Source organism: Epinephelus lanceolatus, chromosome 4, assembly GCF_041903045.1.
Source record: "Epinephelus lanceolatus isolate andai-2023 chromosome 4, ASM4190304v1, whole genome shotgun sequence".
Lineage (NCBI taxonomy): Eukaryota > Metazoa > Chordata > Actinopteri > Perciformes > Serranidae > Epinephelus > Epinephelus lanceolatus.
In genome coordinates, this window is record NC_135737.1 from 29,027,884 (window position 1) to 29,047,184 (window position 19,301).

The window sequence follows — 19,301 nt, forward strand, 5'->3', positions numbered from 1 at the left end:
AAAGTACCCAAGTAGCCTATATATACTCAGGTATTGTACTAACCTGAGTGCAATTTTGAGGTACTTGTACTTCACAATATTTCCCTCTGAAATGTAGTATTAAGTAGCAGACAACAGAAATATAAATTTGTTCAGATTAATACAAAATATAATCAACAATTATGACGCAAGAGTGCATCACAATTTATTTGTTGGCTGACTGATCTTTGGCAGCATGAAAGTCATAAATACACAAATGCATCAGTTATTATGATCCAATTATATATTAAACATCGTTTTAAAATGGGCCATTCTTCAGTACTTTTACTTTTGGTGTTTTCATTCTATTTTAATGTCATTACTTTTGAACTCTGAACATTTTGAATGGAGGATTTTTTAATGGTTAGATTATTTCTACAATAAATAAATAAAAGATCTAATTACTTCCTCCACCACTGCACATACAACAACATATCAAGCTGTAACTGCAACTTTATTTAGCTGTTATAAAATATGATGTTATAAACCAATCTGATTTTTATTTGGTGGTGGCTCACAAATATAGAAAAGCAGACATTACTGTAACTAACCTATGATATACTGTATCTTTAATTCATTTTGCAGTTAATGGATTCATCATTTGTTCTATAAAATGTTAGAAAACTGACACAATTTAGAGCCCATGTTGACATCTTTAAGTATTTTTTTGTCCGGCTAGCAGTCCAAAACCTAAAGATATTAAAGTGACAATGCTGTGAAACAATTTGAAAACAGCAAATTCTCACATTTGAGGGGCTGGAGCCAGCAAATCCTTCTTCGATTAATGGCTTTAAAAGACAAATCAATTATATATTCACTTTTCATGTAATTACTCTTATTACATCATCCCAAAATCACCCAGAAAAATCCAGACTACTGACTTAACACATGCAAAGGCTGATGGAAACCTGGTATAACTGAGGGATATGTAGTATGAGAAGGAACTGGGTTTTTGCTTGCAGCACACAAGGAACGTGCACACACATACACATGGCCCTGGATATTCAGAGGTCTTTTCCTGTTATTCACTCGGCTCAGGTCAGGAAGTATGTCGCCTTCCACAGAGTGATAATAACGGACCACAATACTAAAGGTTCTCCAGGAACAGGAAGGACTGAGGGGCTCCAGGAACATCATGAATTAATCAGGCTGTGCGTAAATTTCAGGAAACATTGGGATCAAATTCTAAAGCCATTCAAGAAGACAATGACTAATAAAACAAATAAAGGGTTTCATCTAAATACAAAACATGACAGGAAGACAGTCCCTGATAGAAGAAACACATAGTGTCCTCTTGTGGCCATTTAGATGTACTGCATTGTTAAAAAACACAACAGACCAAAAATGCTCGACTGTGTATAAAAAATGCAGCATGAAGAGGAAAAGATTTTATAAAAATTAACATTTATTGCAAATGTTTTTTTTTTTTGACAAAATGCCAATATACAGTATGTACCACCTTACAAGGTATTCTGACTGAGAACAAAAAAATCAGATGATGTGAACTACTGATTATCTCCTGGAACAAACCTCTAGAAGTCACAGTAACGTCAATTATCATCTGTAAAAATAACATCTGATCATTTAGGGCTTAGCAACCAACCTTAGAAGGGTGTTCTTCAGGTACGTACACAGTTGGTTCATCAGGTCTTTACTCTGACCCTCCACCCAGTGCATCTCAATCACTACTTCGCTGTCTTCCATCATCACATTCAGCAGACACTTGAACAGGAAGTGTTCGACTGCAGCGGGGCTCAGGGGTTGCTTAGAGGGCGGCTCACCTGCTGCAGCAGGCTCTTCCCGTGGGCCTTTTTCCTGCACTGCGTCTGTGCAGGTGGAGGACTCCATGTCCACATCTTCACCTGACACATTCTCTAAGACCTCCTTCTGTTCTGAAGTTGGCGGTACATCTTTGCTCGTCTCATTTGAAGAGGCGCCATTTTCAGTCTGCTCAGCAGACTGCTGCTGTCCAGCTACCTCCTGTGCAGATGTACTTTTGTTTTCAGTGCTATCACCCTGGGTGCTGCTGTTTTTTGTGGAGGCAGACTGGCTTTGAGATGCCGGGGTTGTGGCAGGAGCAGCTGTGGCCACAGTAGGTTGAGAGCTGGTTGCAGCACATTGAGGTGCCCTGGGGAGCTCCCGCAGCTGACGCAATCCCTCACGTCGCTTCTGTCGTCCATGGATCCAGGTGTTCTCCACAGCTGTTAGAAAGAGGCTCTGCTCCTGCTTTCGACATGGGACGCGTTTGTGAAGCACCTGCAGAGCCACACAGAAGATAATCAGACCAATGATGACATTAACTGTGTGTGAACATTAACTGACTGCTGCACAAAATAATGGCTACATGCTCGGGATGGAAAAAAGCTGTGACATATACACTCTAACAGAGTGGTGCAGGAATGAGATCTGAAACCCAGAGATGAGTTAGCATTTTAGCCCTTCTGGTTCCCTCGTCTTGAAGTCAGTGGGTTTTTGGTTAAAAGTCTGAAATAAAGTCTGTGGGTCTTTGTTTTGTTCCAAGACAAAATACATCAGTAAAACCATACTCTTGAATTTGGAAGCATTTATGCGTCTATAAAAAGGTGTTTGCTAAAAAGTGGCTAAATGAGACTCCAGAGGTTGTCTGGAATATTAAACGTCAGGATTACAAGATGGAAGCTTAGTGGTGGTGACGATGAAGTCATGCCATTGTGGTGTATTTTGTTTATAGCCTAACCATAGCTTTTTACTCGTGGCCACAAAAATCATAAAAGTACTGTTCATTAGTGAAGATTATGTTCCTGAATAAAACTTGTATCATAAACTTTTGTTTGCCACAGAGCTGATTTTCTATAAAAATCTGAATCCTTTTTGTCAAGACAACTAGGGCAAGACTAATTTCTGGGTTGAAATTCATCCCTGCAGCACTCTATACCATTAGTTCTCAAACTTTTTGTGCCCAAGCCACACCAAAGGGCAAGATTCTCACACCTGTATTTATATCTGTGCACAAAAGCCGCTATAAGGTGCGTTATCACTCTTATAACGACATAAATGTTTATTTTTATTTACTAATATCAAATAACAATTGACAACCAACTATTACTTGTGAAATACGTAACAAAATGATTCAAGAATTCATTGTAAACTTTTTAAAATGACATCAAAGCACCAATAACACACCCATTTAAACAGGAAATAATGTAAGATAAAGTAATATAATGTGATGTGTTACACACTTATAATTCCCTTTCCTGAATGGCAGTAAATGGTTCCCTGTGAACATTAAATTCAATTAAAATACATTTATTAGGTAGAGTTTGCCTCCTTATTAGGGAATGGGTGGGCCCAACATACTGATACAGTCAATTAAAAATTCATTCATAACTTTTTGTACAGGCCCAGATGAATATTGCAATAAAAATCTTTCCACGGCACACCTGGATTTGCATCACAGCACACCATTTAAGAACCACTGCTCTATACTAGAGACCTGCAAATAGATAGTGTCTTCTTTTGAGGCTGTGGTTCAAAGTTTCGCTGTACTACAATAACATCATGATGTCAAGTATTCCCCTTTGCATCCTCGTTGCAATTAAGATGCAATTACATCTCTAATCAGAGCTGTCTCCATGTAAATGGTTTACCCATGACACATGTTAGTGCTTAATGTAAAAAAGACTATTGTGGGCAAAGAAAACAACCATTGTCCCCCAATGTAATGTCGACAACTTTAGACAAGGCTGACACTTAACCTTGTGATAAATTGTCCTCCTTCTAACTGTGGTAGTGCAGCGCTAAAGCTTACCCGCAGGTCAGTGAGTGTTTTCTCCAGCAGAGCAGCGATGCTGTCCACAGGGCCGCGGGCGGTACCGCCTAAAGCCGAGGCTTTGGCTTGCAGCTCTTTCAATCCCGCCTCTGGCAGCGTGAACGACAGGGGCTTCCGCGACTTCTCAAGTTTACGCTTCTTACTGGGAGGAGACTGAGATACGAGAGAGAGAGAGAGAGAGATCAGGAGGAAATGAATAAACAGACTGTGACAGAGTCTCTGGACATGTTAAACAAAATACAATGGACACAAATTAAAAGAGTCTCAAAGGTCGAGTCTAACAGAGAAACAGAGTGGCAGAGGGATGTGTGGGCCAAGTCGAAGATACCTGTGGTTCACAGTCAACAACATTATTTTGCAAGGTTAAGAACAATCTGAAATATGCAGGAAAATATTCACTCTAGATAAATCAGATAGTAAAAGTTACAAATGACAATACATGTTTTGCTCCAGCCAAAGAGAACAGTATCTCAGCAGATTAGATATGACTCGAGTCCTGCCCCCTTAACTCAAAAATATTTACAGCTATTTTCATGTTGTTCTTACCACACTCTATGCTCATGCTTTATTTTCCAACATCATTCATCTAAAACTTTAAATATATTTTAGCTGCACATTGTGAACTAATTTCACTACATTCTTATCTTTTATCTGTTCTGTTAATAATGCTGTTCTTGTATATTTTTAAGTTATATATTGGGGCACAGTGACTTGACTGCTTGAGAAATTTGAGACAACAGTCTGTGTTTGTCATTTACATTTACAGACATGCAACATCAGAGGCTAGACATAAGGTAAGTGATAGTGGCAGTCCAAAAATAACTACGTCCAAAATCAGGCTGCCAACAGAGGGCAAGTAAGGGTGACACACAACAAGCTGTATCACTTTAATGGTATATTTAAAAACACTTTTTTGTGTTTGAAAATACACAATCAGCTGCACCTAAAGGAAAATCTTGCAACAAATTCACACATACTGCAGTGTGGTCCAGGTCCAGAGCCGCATGTAAGACTCAATCATCGAGTCATACTCAGTCAGGGAAACATATTTTGCTTTGGTTTTAGCTTCACAGACCACAGGAAAAATATATGGACTTTAAAACTGTGTGACATTTATGACTTTGGTCTCTTCTTTTAAAAAACAGTCTCATATCCTTTTTTCAGTGCTTGTGATTTTTCACCTCAACACAGTCCCTCAGGCTTTATCTCCCATTTCCACAAGGGCTAATAAAGGGTTTTGAGTACACGGACATAACAGATAGGCAAAGAAGTGCACACACAGAGGTAAAATAGCACACATACTTTAGACATTAGGTATAATGTTTCTTTTCTCAGTTATCCAATCAGAGGACCAGTGATGTCATGCAGTTGCTAACCTTGACCGCAATGTGTGCGACTTTTCTCACTTTTGTTTTTCTACAGCCTAATAACACCCCCAAACACTAAGATCTCAATCACAAACTAGTTTAAATCAATGATTATTGATTATATACTTTTGTTGATGTGGTCAGTATCTACAACGCTTGTAGTTTTCTGATTTATTTACTTCTCTGCCCCTACTCCAACTCCTGACCTCTTAGATCCTCCAAACAATGTCTTCTTCTTGTCAACTGTCCCGTGAACAAGGCTGATGGGTGCGGGAGAATGTGCCTTTGTGGTAGCTGCTCCAAAGCTTTGGAATAACCTTCCACTCTCTTCCACAATCAAATGCTCCCCCTCGACTGACACTTTAAGACAAACCCTAAAACGTACATGTTTTCAATGGCCTGATTGATTTAAGACAGACACATACATTTTCTATTGTTATATATTTGTGTGTCATTCTTTTATTTTGTACAACACTCTGGTCAACTGCGATTGTTTTTAGATGGGCTATTTAAATTAACTTGATTTGATTTATCTCGATGTTGCTATCACTTCTTGCTCTGCAATAAACTGTGTGCTAAAACTTTTTTCCAACTATTTTCCATCTTAACTTTTGTAATGAAATAACTGTTTGTTGCTCAGGATATCAACCATAACTTGTTATGTGCTGTTCCAGCAAAATTGGAATTAAAAGCCAACTCCAGATTCACTCGTTTGGCGTGTCTCCTCACTATATTTGTATTTTTTTGGTGCTGTGTCTCCTGTCTGGCACCTGTTCACTACTTTTCATCAAGCCCTGACATCATCTGGGGATTCATGCCTATTACTGTCCCAATCACGTAACAAAAAGGAGAAGAAATGACAGGCAGAGGGCAGAGTCTGCAGAAAATTCCACCACCACACGCTTCATAAGTGATGATATGGAGGGACATATCTATCTATCTACATTGTTTATTATGAAAATCCTGCTGTGTTTAAAGCTGTGATAAGAATCTGTGGTCAAACAGAAGATGGGTGTTCCTTATACGCCACAGGAGGGCGCTCAAACCACGTGAGCTCCTCCTGAACCTGCCGTGAATTAACCACCACTCCTTATTTCTAATCCCCTCTAATGTCACGCTGCGATGGCGGTGGAGGTTATTGCCCAGCCGAGTCCCAATACAACAGACGCACTGCAGCGATCGTCCCCTACACTTCCACGGCAGCCAATAAGTCAACGCTGCACTGGCGAGCTACTGCAGGCTGACTGGAAGAGGGGAGACAGCGGGGGTCTGCAGCCACACTGTAGTGTGACGGAGCAGACAGCATGGCCGACTGACCTACAAACAGCTGAGGGAAGGAGCAGACTGTGACCTTCACACTGCTGCACTGATCTCAGAGTCAACTTTTGATCACTACTTCATTTTAAAGCATCAGAAGAGTTTGCACCCCCTTGTGTAAATTTATAGTATGATATATATTTACGTTTTGGCTCTGAAAAATAACAAGAGTCTGAAATTAATAAATAAATTCACATTCTTGCATGTCCTTCATTTTCACTCCCAATCAGAGGTTTTTCAGTCTTGATCATGCATTGATTTTTAGTTAAAATGATGGTCCTTGTGGATGCATGTTCATAAGGGCCAGACATATTTAATTAATGGGTTGATGATGAACGCTGCCTCGTCTGGCTGCTTGTTAGAGCTTCTTTTATTTCTTATTGTTTCTCACAGACGTCTCTTGCCCCTTTTTTACTCCACGCTCTGCAGGCCCTGCAGCTCATTGTACAAGGAAAGAAATCAATAAAATCCATCACTCCAAACCTGTCTGTTTGTACGCAGCATCCTTGACACAGATTCATGCACTAATACATTAGTATATAAACACACACACATTAAGTCAATATGCACCGATGCAAAGACTCACAGACAAAGAGCATGGAAACTCTCCACTGAATCACATCCTCTTCTGACTCTGCTGCTCTTTCACTCCATTATTAATCCCACTTACACGCTCTCACCTCACTGCATGCTCTCCAAGTCTCACACACACACACACACACACACACACACACTATGGGTAAATGACAACCTCACAATGAAAGCCTGGCCTAATTTTAAAAACTAGGAACAGTAAAAGCCTCCAAGTCCAATAAGAGCTGCTCTTTCCAGATATAATGTCATTCAATCACCAATCTTAATGGTGAGTGCACACACACATGCACGCACACACACGGAAAAACACCATGCTGCAGATATCACCTTCAGGCAAACATCACCCCTCTTCTCCCAGCCCCCATTTCCTTCTTGTCAAGTCCGAGCACCCCCTGCATGGACTCCTGAACTCTGGACTTCTTGGACCTCCTCCTGCCAGAGGCCTGTGCGAGCAACAACACGCCCTAGGGCTCAGATAAAACCTGGCTGCCTCCGTCTATTCTGTCTACATGTGCTCTAATCTCACCATCCACAGTCTCCGTTCCTGTGTCTGTTTTTGCTGGATTTATTTATCTGCATCTTGTTTCCTTCAGTTAAAATTAATTTTATCCGCCCTCTGCATCTTTCCCTCTTGGTAATGAGAACGTCTTTATAATATCCCACCTTTAAAAAGGAGAATTAAATATTGAATTACTTCATAAACACCCAAGAACAAAAGGCTTGTAGTCAACAGCTGTGTTGCTCTGTGGTCAAACCATACTCATGTTTTCTAGGGCTGTACTAAACTAAAGCCTCTATAGGACAATATACTGGAGAGGGTGTGCAAGAAAGAGACAGATACCAAGATAAAAGCTATGACCAAATACTGATTTTACAGATTTACTCAGCTGATTTAGCAATAAACTTGTATAACATCGTCAGATCAAAATCAACAGTTAAGCCTGATTCATGGTCCTGCGGCATACCTACAACGTACCTACGTCGTTGCCGTGACGCCGTCGTGAACCCTTCGAACTTCTCCGTCACTCCATTTTGTCGCGGTGCAATTCACCGCCAGAGCAGCAGGGGGCTGCGTTACTTTCCTGAATGGTTATCGTCGTCTCTAGTTGATTCTTTGTTTAGCTTCCGGCTTTTCCAGTCACAGTGAACAATGGCGACCGAGAGAGAGAGAATCTTGATTTAACGCAGGACCATAAATCAGGCTTTAGGGGCGTCGGTAGCGTAGTGGATAGTGCCGGCACCCCATGTACAGAGGTGATGCCTCGCTGCAGCGGTTGCAGGTTCGACTCCAGCTTGCAACCATTTGCTGCAGGTCCCCCCCCCCCACTTTGTCTCTCACCCCATTTCACTCTGTCCTATTCATTAAAGGCAAAAGCCCGAAAAAAAAATCTAACAATAAATAAATAAATAAATAAAAAATAAATCAGGCTTTAAAAAAAAAGAAACAAAATCGATGCGGCAGAACCAGAGATATCGTCCTTTTTGCCCCCCCCCCCAACTCTTCTTCCCCATTGAAACATGATGCCTATATAACCCACAATGCAACTCGACTACTGTGCAGTTCGGACAGTGATTTGTGTGCCAGTAGTAGCTAATGTAGCCTTGAGCGGGCTACAGAGGTCTGTTAAGTTTACTTCATGACAAACCACCATTCCTTTTCAAACTTGTAGTCGACAGTCGTGACCATAGATCGTAACTACCACGTGCACAGCGTGTCTCCACTTCCCCCCACTATAAACAAATAAAGCCAAAATATCCCAGATACGGCCCCTGTCATGGTGATGTCATTTCGAGTCAGAGCAGCAAGCAACACCACTGACTGCTAGCACACCAATTGGCACACACAGCTGTCAATCATGACATTAAACACCCTTTTTTAGTATCAAATAACTAACTAAAACTTATCAGAAAAAAAAAAAAACACTTGAACATCTGGCCTATGTATTTCAAACACAAGAAGACACGGTCCCGAATTCCTGCCCAGGGACAACAGATGAATATTAGCTTATAGCTAACTGTGGTGCAGCTAAGTAGCTGTGCACTGTCCCTGTTAAATAAATAAATATATATACATACAGCAGCATAAAAAGAACAACCTATTTAATCTAAATTCATTTGACATGTCCCATCCACTAACAAGGAGGGGTGGGGTTTATAACCTATACTGCAGCCAGCCACCAGGGGGCGATCAAGATGATTTGACTTCACTTTTAGGTAGCTGTCATGTCGTCTATCGTTATACAGTCTATGGATGTGATTTACAAAACAGCAGTGCTTTTCATTATGCTAAAGTGTCTCCTCTCTCCCCTCGCATCTTACGGCCCTGACACACCAAGCTGACAGTCTGCCGTCTGTCAGTACCTGACGCTCTAGTTCTTATGGTGTGTCACTGCTGGCACTAGTTGGCCCTTGTCAACTTTTTTTTTCAGCCGATTTAGCATGCTGAATCACGTCAGAGCTGGTGATGAATGAAATCACTCCAACTCAGTGCATGGGAAGAAAAACAGAAGTGAGGAAAGTAAACAAAAGACCAAAGTCAAGAGTTCGCAATATTGAAACAAACTTGTCATATTACTACTTCTTAGTCACGGAGCTCTTTAGCAAAAGTGGTTCATAAAAGTTTGTGTTATTGTTCGCAAGCTGACGGTTGATATCCTTTGTTCTTTCACCAATGGGTTGTGGTGTTATTGTGCTAACTGGCTAATTAGTATGCTGCTGGTTTAGAGACTTACTTCCTTTCACGCAGGCGCAGACCATACATGCTAGTTGGCCATTGACTGTAGTCTTTGCAATGTTTTAAGCTGCAACTTTTCCAAACACAGGCTCTGTGAGGCAACAGTCAGCCTCCATCACTGCTAGTTCTTTGACGTCTGTTTGGAATATCGGAGCCTTTAACTCCTTTCAGCAAGGATGTGAAAGAGATGCGAGGAAGAGTGTTTCCTCGCTCTAAGCTCTTCCAAAATCTTCTTCTCTCCTCATCTCCTCAAGGTGCATTAAAAGGACTGGAATATCCTCCATGATGGCAGAGGGGGAATGATTTTGGGAGCCACGGGAGAAGAGTGGACCCAAGGAAGCATAAGTTAGGGTAATAAAAAGCACCCAATCTTTCAGACTTCACACAGCTCACTCTAAAGCTACAAAAGATTTAGATTGGTACATCAGTTTTAGTTTAACGGTCACCTGTAGAAGATGTCTTGTCACCTGTGTGGTTAAATAAAGTTTGACCAAACCTGACAACAGGGAAGAAAACAAGGTGAATATAATTGTAGTAATAGTAGCTTGCAGGCTGACCTGGTAATAAAGGGGTAAGTAGGTCACCACTGCATGCATGTCACATATGTTATAGTCTATATGTAACTTTAATGAGCACCCCCATCAACATACATATATACCAGACATCCATAGGAACACACGCATGCAAGCAGAATTAGGTAGTCAACCATGTAAGGGATTACACATGCAGAAACTACTGTCATGTAAGCACACACACGTGGTGGGGGGGGGTCTGTGTAGCAATGATGGCGAGAAGCTCTTGAGTGTAAATGATGGTGGATGTGCGTCAAAGTGGAGAAGGAGGAGGAGGAGGGTGGCGGGAGAAATGTAGGCCAATCATTCTGCTCAACTGCTTTTATGCTGAAAAGGCCAAAACAGAGAAGAGACCAACAAAACACAAACAGTCGTCGTCACACAGCCTCTGCACCTGCTGACCACCTCGATCTGCTGTCACTCAAACACTATTATCAGTTATCTAGCTGTTGTGGCGACTTCACTGTCACTGCTTTCTATTTATTTCCAACGCTCTCACTGTCCAGACAAGACAATGGTTTGGTGTGTGTGTGCACACAGTCCTGCCCTGGCAACTGTTGCCTGGATACAGCATGTTAAAAATCACACAAACATCTCCCCAGAGGAGGAAGGAGTAAGTGCTTCTAATGGAACGGAGCTGGAGGGAGAAAGGATGCAGTGTAGAGAGGGGCGGGAGGATGGAGGTGGTGCATTATTGAGGAGGGAGCATTTAGGTTTTTGGAAATACCCGGTTCAAGCATCAGAATGACCAAAACCATTTAGATTACTTACCTATGTATTGACTTATGGTACCAAATGTTAAGGCTATGTCTTGGTATCATTGATGCATATCGGTGCTGAATTTAATTACCCAGCAATAACGGCCCCAAAACAATCTGCTGAGCCTAAAATGTGCAACAGGACTGGAGTTTCTAAAGTGAACAAAAGGGCAGAATTTTTCCTCAGACTTACCGGAACAGTCACATCATCGTAGAAACTCCAGGCCAGCGCCCACCTCATCGTCCGTCCCTGGCAGAACTCTGTGTGCGTCACTTTGGGTACCTGAGAACAAAATAAAAAGATCAGCACTGCCTCGATCGCTGCACGCCGCAGACTTCACAAGGCACAGCTTACTTTAAAATCTACCATACTAAAGTCACCAGACTAGTGATGACATGAGCCATACACTGAATACAATGGACATTATTGCAGATAAACTGATGAGCTTTGCTTAATAATGTGATACTCTAATTATATTTTAGTATGTAGATGTTCTGTTATTTTTGGCTGTGTGACAGCACTCCAAATTATAGGATTACACATATTATAAAAACTTGCAAATACATTGGAAAAGATTTTTTGAAAAAAAAAAAAAAAAGGTAAATATGGTTTTCTTCTTTGTAACTAGGGCTAGACGAGAACCACATGACTGCCGTATTGAGCTTGTAACTCTCATTTAGTGTTGTATACTGACACTAAAATATTTCTAATATCATGTCGTTAAAATTGTACAATGCCCCATTTTATTAGTGTTGGTACTTTAAGAATGACAGCGTTTTAATAAGCTGTATTTCCTACGAGTTGCATCAATGTGTGACAGTGGTCCGCCGCAACACGAACGCTAATAGTTACCCAACGGTATGAGATTTTCACAGTACGATAACCGTCTCAGAAAATACTGCGGTTTTATGGTATCACCATAACCCGGTATTACAAGATTATTTTTACTATAAGACAAAATAACCCTGCAAGGACAGAAAAGAGATGGGTTATTTTTCGTTGAATAAATGTTTTATTATTACAATTGAAACTTGAAATCTTTTTTTTTTTTTTTTTTAATGGAAGTTTGTGTAAAAGCCCCCCTTTGGCACAATAACTACAATAATGTGGAGATTTTCCATCCAGTTGCATTTTGTTTTTTTCAAATATCATACATGAGCAAATGTACACGGTTTGATAACTGTCAATTTTCATTTCACGGTATAATATTGCAACCCTACTTCACAGAACAAAGGAGCTGACACATCCAACTTAGCGAAGTGTCTCACCAAGAGACAAGCTGACAGGTTAGTGAATGTGACAGGTAACAAACGGTGTCTATGCCCTCGGATATACAAGTCAAACAAGAACTTTTGTCACCATCAGAGTTTGACAAGGCAGTTAAGTGCAATGATTACTGTTTGTCTTGATCTTTTTATTGCTTTGTTCAAGCACTTTGGGCTGCATTCGTGCATGAAAGGTGCTCTATAAATAAAGTTTATTATTATTATTATTATTATTATTATTAGTATTATTATTTTAGCTAACTTAAAGTGGCAAACATCTCTAAACATTCCCACTGGTAACGTTGACTCACCATAATTTGCATGCTGCCAAAAATCAGGGGTTACCAATTATGCAGCTCAACAACACCAGTTATAAATAATCAATTTGTACCCAATCAATACTGATATGGTAATCATGATGTACATTTTTGTCAATAATCTTTTCTATCATGAGAAAATGCACTCTGACCTGGAGTAGTAATAGTAATGAGTCACTGGCTTCGTTTAGGTCTCTCCTAAAAACATTCTTCTGTCGGAAAGCATATCCTGACTTTATCTGAGCTATCTATTTTATTGCAATCTTATTCATTTTAATGTCCATTTATTATCTTGATTTTAGCTTTGGCCTTCTGTATTTTATCTTTTACTTGCTGATATTTTATGACATGCTATTTGTTTTATTCTTCTTGTGTTTTATTGTGCAGCACTTTGTAACTGTGTTTTGAAAAGTGCTATATAAATAAGGTTTATCATTATTATTATTATTATTATTATTATGTCTGGTTGTAGATGTAACATCAAAATCAAAGAAATCACATAAACTCAAGTACAGGGACATCATCATAAGTGCTATATCGTAGGCAACTGGACTTCTTCACTTCTAACTGACTGGTGCAGAGTCACAGGCAGGCTTGACACACAAGATGGCCGGGTGGGTCAACGACTCTGTGAGGGTTCACACTCACACAGAGTTTGAAGCCTGTGACTCTGCACCAGTCTGTTTGAACTGAATAAGCTTCTTGGATGAGAGGAGAAATGTCTTCAAGAAACTCAAGCAAGCCTACGATATAACACTTACGATTACCAGGACCTGGGTGACTGAGAATCTTCATCGACATCTAGGGGACATCAGATTGTTGCGTAATATGTAAAAGCTTTAATAACACAATGACTTTGATCTAATTATTTACAATCATCTAATTATTGTTATAAATGTACTAATTCATTGTCAACAGCAAACCTACATGTATAAAAATGCAAATAAACAAAAAACACTAAACAGCACATAAACTGCACTTGTATTGAGTGTGAATAATAAATATAAATTATATTAACTGTAAGTCTGACCCTTCCTGGATTATTAGCGGTGTACAGGCCATTTAGTCAAATTATTTCCTAATGTTTTAGGTTTTTGAAGTGGTATTCTTTCAGTATTGGTATCAAGATATTTAGGCAGGTATCATATTGAAATCATAATGTTGGTGTTGTGACAAGAACATTGTCATCACCTCAGTTATTATCATTTTGTTTTTAACCAAACCACGGCGATACGTTGCTTTTTCACCCGAGTAAAAAAACATCCACACCATCACAGTCCTGTGTAACATGACCAGGAAAAAAATAACTGTAACTTTACACCCGTGGGAAGAAAATATGGTTGCTTCCCTATCCATGGAAATGACAGTGCTCCCATCCTTATCAATCGATGCTGACTGAAAAATATATGAATTCAATACTAATGGAATAAAATGATAGATCAAAACAACATAAAACCTTTGTCCATAAATAAAACTTCAGGCAGCTGGAGCCACTGAACCAGTCTGACATCATTGTTTGAACATTATGTGATAAAATTTAACAGCTTTACATAACCAAATCATTCTAGAAAGTCCGCACTGACTCCTTGACATGTGACACCCTTTGATAGTGTGATGCAGCGTAAACTGCTCAGTCTGCGGGTTTGGTGAAGGTGAGGGAATTACAATCTGATGTAAACTGAGACGTGTCTCCTGCCGTTGAGTTTTGGCCTCAGTGAGCTCCACATCTCTGATAGTGGGAGAGAAAATAAAGATCCATGATGTGAGGAAGACTCACATGTGGTGTGAAAAGCCTCGTGCTAACAGAGCACTTTAAGTGTCTCTTAGGACTGCCTCTGTAAATACGACGAGGAGGGTCACTAAGTTGAAGGTCAGAGGTCAGCCAACTCTGTAGCTGGGACGTTCACATTTGCTAAATTAAAAAACACAAAGAGAGATGAGGAGACACCGGAGAGGAGATGGAGTAATGGGTGATAAAAGCATTAGCATATTAACTAGGCCAGGTTTCTGTTTACACACACTTTAAAAAGAGGCAACAGTCTCGTCTCTGGACGTTAGCCAAGGCTGCACTCACTCTGATGAGCAGCGACAGCACCCAAAAACCTCTGGAGGAGCTTTGAGGGATGGCAGGTGGAGTTTCTGGTTGTGTTTTTTGAGCATGTGAGGGAAGTGACTGGCACAGGACCAGCGGCCTGCAGCAGTCAGGAGTCATGTGCTGGGCTATTAGATAGGCTAATGACGTTAATGCATGTTAGCTACAGAGTGTCGTGTGATGCAGTCATGCACCGCTACCAGACATCAGCTCCTTCATGGCTCGTTTGTGACACTGCTTAGTGGGCATGTTAGAAAGAGCTGATGTGTTTGACTTCTCTGTGTGTTTGCTGCCCTGACAGTGACGACCGTGTGCTCCTAACGTCAATACAGAGTCCCAGAAGGGTGTTGGGGTTTGAGAGGCGAAGCGAAGATTGTTTTAACAAGCCATTATCAAACCCTGCACAGAAGGGGCACCTTGCTGCATGAACGTACTGAGATCAAAAGCTGTGGCTGCTTTGTAACTGATTGACTGCAGAGGATGCAGATGCATTTGTGCGTTTGCCTGGGTTTGTACTCACCCCTTGCTTCCTCAGCTCCTCTTTCAAAGGTGCCAGACTACACTTCTTCCCCAACATGCAGCTGTACCACCTGCAGAAAGAAGAATCCATATTAACCAGCTGTGTGTCTCTGTGTTAGCAGGCACAAGCTACCAAGCAGAGATCAAACGAGTCGAGGTGAGCTTTAGGGAGCAACTCAAACACAGAAAGTAAAACATGAGACAGGAAAAACATCCGTGTGTGTGTGTGTGTGTGTGTGTGTGTGCGCGTGTGCGTGCGTGTGCGTGTGTGTGCGTATGGTGCACAGAGGAGGAAAAGCTGTTTTGAAGTCGTCCCTTGACGGAGGCCTGATCAATAATCTCTGCTGTGCGATAAAGAGGAGAGGTTGGTCTTGATCAATAAGCAGCAGAGTCCAGTCGGGGAAGATGGAGGAAAGGTAAACACATCAGGCAGGCGGAGTGGAAGGAAGACTGGTCAGTGTTCACAAAGCTTCTCAGGGTTTGTTTAGTTTTCACTTGACATTATTGGAAGCTAATTATCTGGTCTGTATTTTATGGAAGCCCACTGCTGCCAGTGTGATTAGAAAAAAGATGTTGTAAGTCATTAGACAATCTTTAAAAATAATGACTTATTTATCTGAAAATAGTGACTTATCTCAAAATAATAAAAAAAAACTCTTAAAATAATGAGTTAGTACTTCAAAATAATGAGTATTTCAAAAATGATGACTTAATATCTTAAAATGGTGACTTAGTATCTCAATATAATGAGTTTGTTTCTCAAAATAGTGAGTTAGTATCTTGAGTATTAAGTATGTCAAAATAATGACGAAGACCCACGCAAAACAACTTTGTTTTTTCAAAATAGTGAGTTAGTATGTCAAAATAATGACTTAGCAACTTAAAATGACACCATATTAAGATAATGAGTTAGTATCCCCAAAAAATAAATTAGTACCTCAAAATAATGAGTCAGTATCTCAAAATAGTCACTTAGTTTCTCTAAATGACTACAGCTCTCAAAAAATGACTTAGTTTTATAAAAGAGTGACTTAGTATCTTGAAATAGTGAGTCAGCATTTTAAAATAGTATCTCAAAATGTCTTATTATCTTAAGATAATAAGTTGGTATCCCAAAATAATAAATTAGTATCTCAAAAATTGACTTATTATCTCCGCCAAGGAGGTTATGTTTTCTTCTGTTTGTTTGTCTGCAAAATAACTCAAAAAGTTCTGAACAGATTTTGATGAAATTTTCAGGAAATGTTGATAATGGCACAAGGAACAGATGATAAAATTTTGGTGGTGATCGGTTGAAGCGAAGTGGATAAAATAATAAAATGGCGGGAAATCCAAGCTGCTTGGCGGAGGTCTTCGCTCTCCGAGTGCTCTAGGTTTTTCGGGAGCATATCTATGTTCCCAGGGTTCTACGTTTCCCGGGTTCTATGTTCCCAACTTAACCCTGCAAAAAAGCTTCTATGTTCCCCGCTTACACAAAAAAGGTTCTATGTTTCCCGGGTTCTATGTTGCCCGCTCAACCATGCGGGAAACATAGAACCCTTTTTGTGTAAGCGGGGAACATAGAAGCTTTTTTGCAGGGTTAAGTGGGGAACATAGAACCCGGGAAACATAGAATCCTGGGAACATAGGGATGACCCCGGTTTTTCAAGGTAGTGGCTTTAGTAAAATAATAACATCATTAGTATCTCAAAATAAAGAGTTATTATCATCAATCTCTAAATAATGACTATCTCAAAATAGTGACTTAATATCTCAAAATGAGTTAGTATCTCAAACTAATAAAAATAATCAAATCGAAATACTGACGAACTTTCTTGCAATAATGACTTAGTGTCTTAAACATTGTCTTTGTATTGTTTCTCATTATTCTGAGATCCTATGTAATTTTTTATTGAGAAATCTCATTGTGAGATTCAAAACTCAAACTTTTTTGACATGTCATTATAATGACTTACAGGATCTTTTTTTTTTTCATCATGCTGGCAGAGATGGGCTTCCATAGTAGTTAATCACCACAGCCTTGGTACAAAAAAAAAAAAAAAAAAAAAAAAAAACAAAACAACCCCAGGAAACACTGTAAATATGATATTTAAAGCACACAGATTTTCTTCCAAACTGGGTACGGGTACACAAAGATCCAAGAAAGTTTTTTTTTACTTTGATCATATCTCTCTAAACTATGCTCTGACTGTCCAGCTGCTAAAATTCTGATTTAAGAAGCTCTGACTTAATTAAAATGTTGATACAGTCATCTGATTTGCCTTCAAACATATGGCCACTGCAGTAAGGTTTTCTAAGCAGCAACAAGTGTGTGTTTGGTCTCTCAGGCCACACACTCTCTCCACTTCTTGGTGCCGTAGGCTGCCTGTAAGGAGGCCTGCAGTCTCTACTAAAGGGCTGACAAGAGTACTTCAGCGTCCTCTGCATGATTGTTTTTTTGTTTTTTTTTAACCATAATTAACTGGCAACCATTCCTATCCATCCATCCATTTTCGTAACCGCTGATCCTGCTGGGGTCATGGGGTGCTGGAGCCTATCCCAGCTGACATTGGGCGAGAGGCAGGGTACACCCTGGACAGGTCACCAGACTATCACAGGGCTGACACATAGAGACAGACAACCATTCACACTCACACATGGACTGTGGGAGGAAGCTGGAGTATCCAGAGAAAACCCACGCTGACACAAGGAGAGCATGCAAACACAGAAGGGCCCTTCCTGGGATTGAAACAGGAACCCTCTTGCTGTGAGGCTACAATGCTAACCACTACACCACCATGCCTCCCCAACCATTTCTATAATCAATCAAAATTATTTACAAAGCAAAAATGTCTCTGGTTTGAGCTTCTCAAATTTCAGAATAAGATGTTTTTCTCAGTTCCATATTGTATAATGAATATTTTTGGATTTGAGACAAAACAAGAAGCTGAAGACGTCACCGAGAAATTTTGATTTTCATTTTGACTATTTTTCACAATTTGCTGACATTTTATGGAATAAACTACAAATCAAGGAAATAATTGACAGAATGAACATTGATGAAAATAACAGTTGAAGCTTTAGTTGTGTCTCTCAAAAAAAAATAAAAAAAAATAACTAGAATTGAAGCGCAATATGAAGTAAAGGACCGTGTTTTTTGTGGTGAAGATGCAAATACATCAAGGGACCTAAATGGGATTTTAAGCAGCGTTAGCTCATTATTAACACAGCTATTTACATACACATTAGTACAGAAGGCATGATAACCAGTTTAAATTTATATGAATGCACAAAAGTGCAGTAAATTTTTATTTCTTTCAGGTTAAAGGACCTCTAACTTTAGCTGAAACCTAAGCCATATTCTTAAATATATAAAAGACACAACATCACACCCAACGACTGATGAAATCGCATCTTAAAGAACAGTTTTGACTTGAGAAGGGACGATGATTTGTAATCAGTTTAGGGATGTGAGATGCCCTGAGGGGGTGAAGGGGAGTGGGAGAGCAACATGTCAGCCTCAGTTGACACAATGAAATATTGAACAGCTCTAATATTCACAGATGTTCCCCATTTTTCGACACAGTGGGGAGGAACACCCGAAGCAGCTCTCTGGCTTCCCTCCTCCTCCTCCACTGGCGGCTTTTCAAACATCCCAGAGTGTGCAGCTGCATCAGCATCCACATTCTCTCTTCACATGTGAAGCACGTATGATTACAATCTTATTAGCAGAGATAGTAATTTTCATATCAATGGCGTGATAAATGAGGAGTATTACCTCATTTCTAACTAGGGTTTTGGATGTGTGTTATTCTGGGATGTAAGGTATCTCACCCCTGTCTGACAGTAATTACACTTCAGTGCAAAAAAGAGGAGAGAAAGAGGGAGCAGGGCGGGGTGGTGAGGGCGTCTCAGAGGACCAATCGGTGAAGCTGGCAGTGTTTCCATGGACACCTGGTG

At 40.1% G+C, this 19,301-nt stretch overlaps 1 protein-coding gene across 1 annotated transcript in view; it reads right to left on the reverse strand.

Moving 5' to 3' along the window:
* Positions 1-1,400: 1,400 nt before the first annotated feature.
* Positions 1,401-19,301, reverse strand: part of mettl16 (methyltransferase 16, N6-methyladenosine) — a 37,923-nt gene continuing 20,022 nt past the window's right edge. Inside the window, exons 7-10 of the mRNA XM_033630725.2 lie at positions 15,364-15,433; positions 11,362-11,451; positions 3,806-3,979; positions 1,401-2,274 (exon numbers count right to left, since the gene is read on the reverse strand). Of these exons, the coding sequence (XP_033486616.1) occupies positions 1,603-2,274; positions 3,806-3,979; positions 11,362-11,451; positions 15,364-15,433 (1,006 nt within the window). The 3' untranslated portion in view covers positions 1,401-1,602. The remainder of the gene's footprint in view (positions 2,275-3,805; positions 3,980-11,361; positions 11,452-15,363; positions 15,434-19,301) is intronic.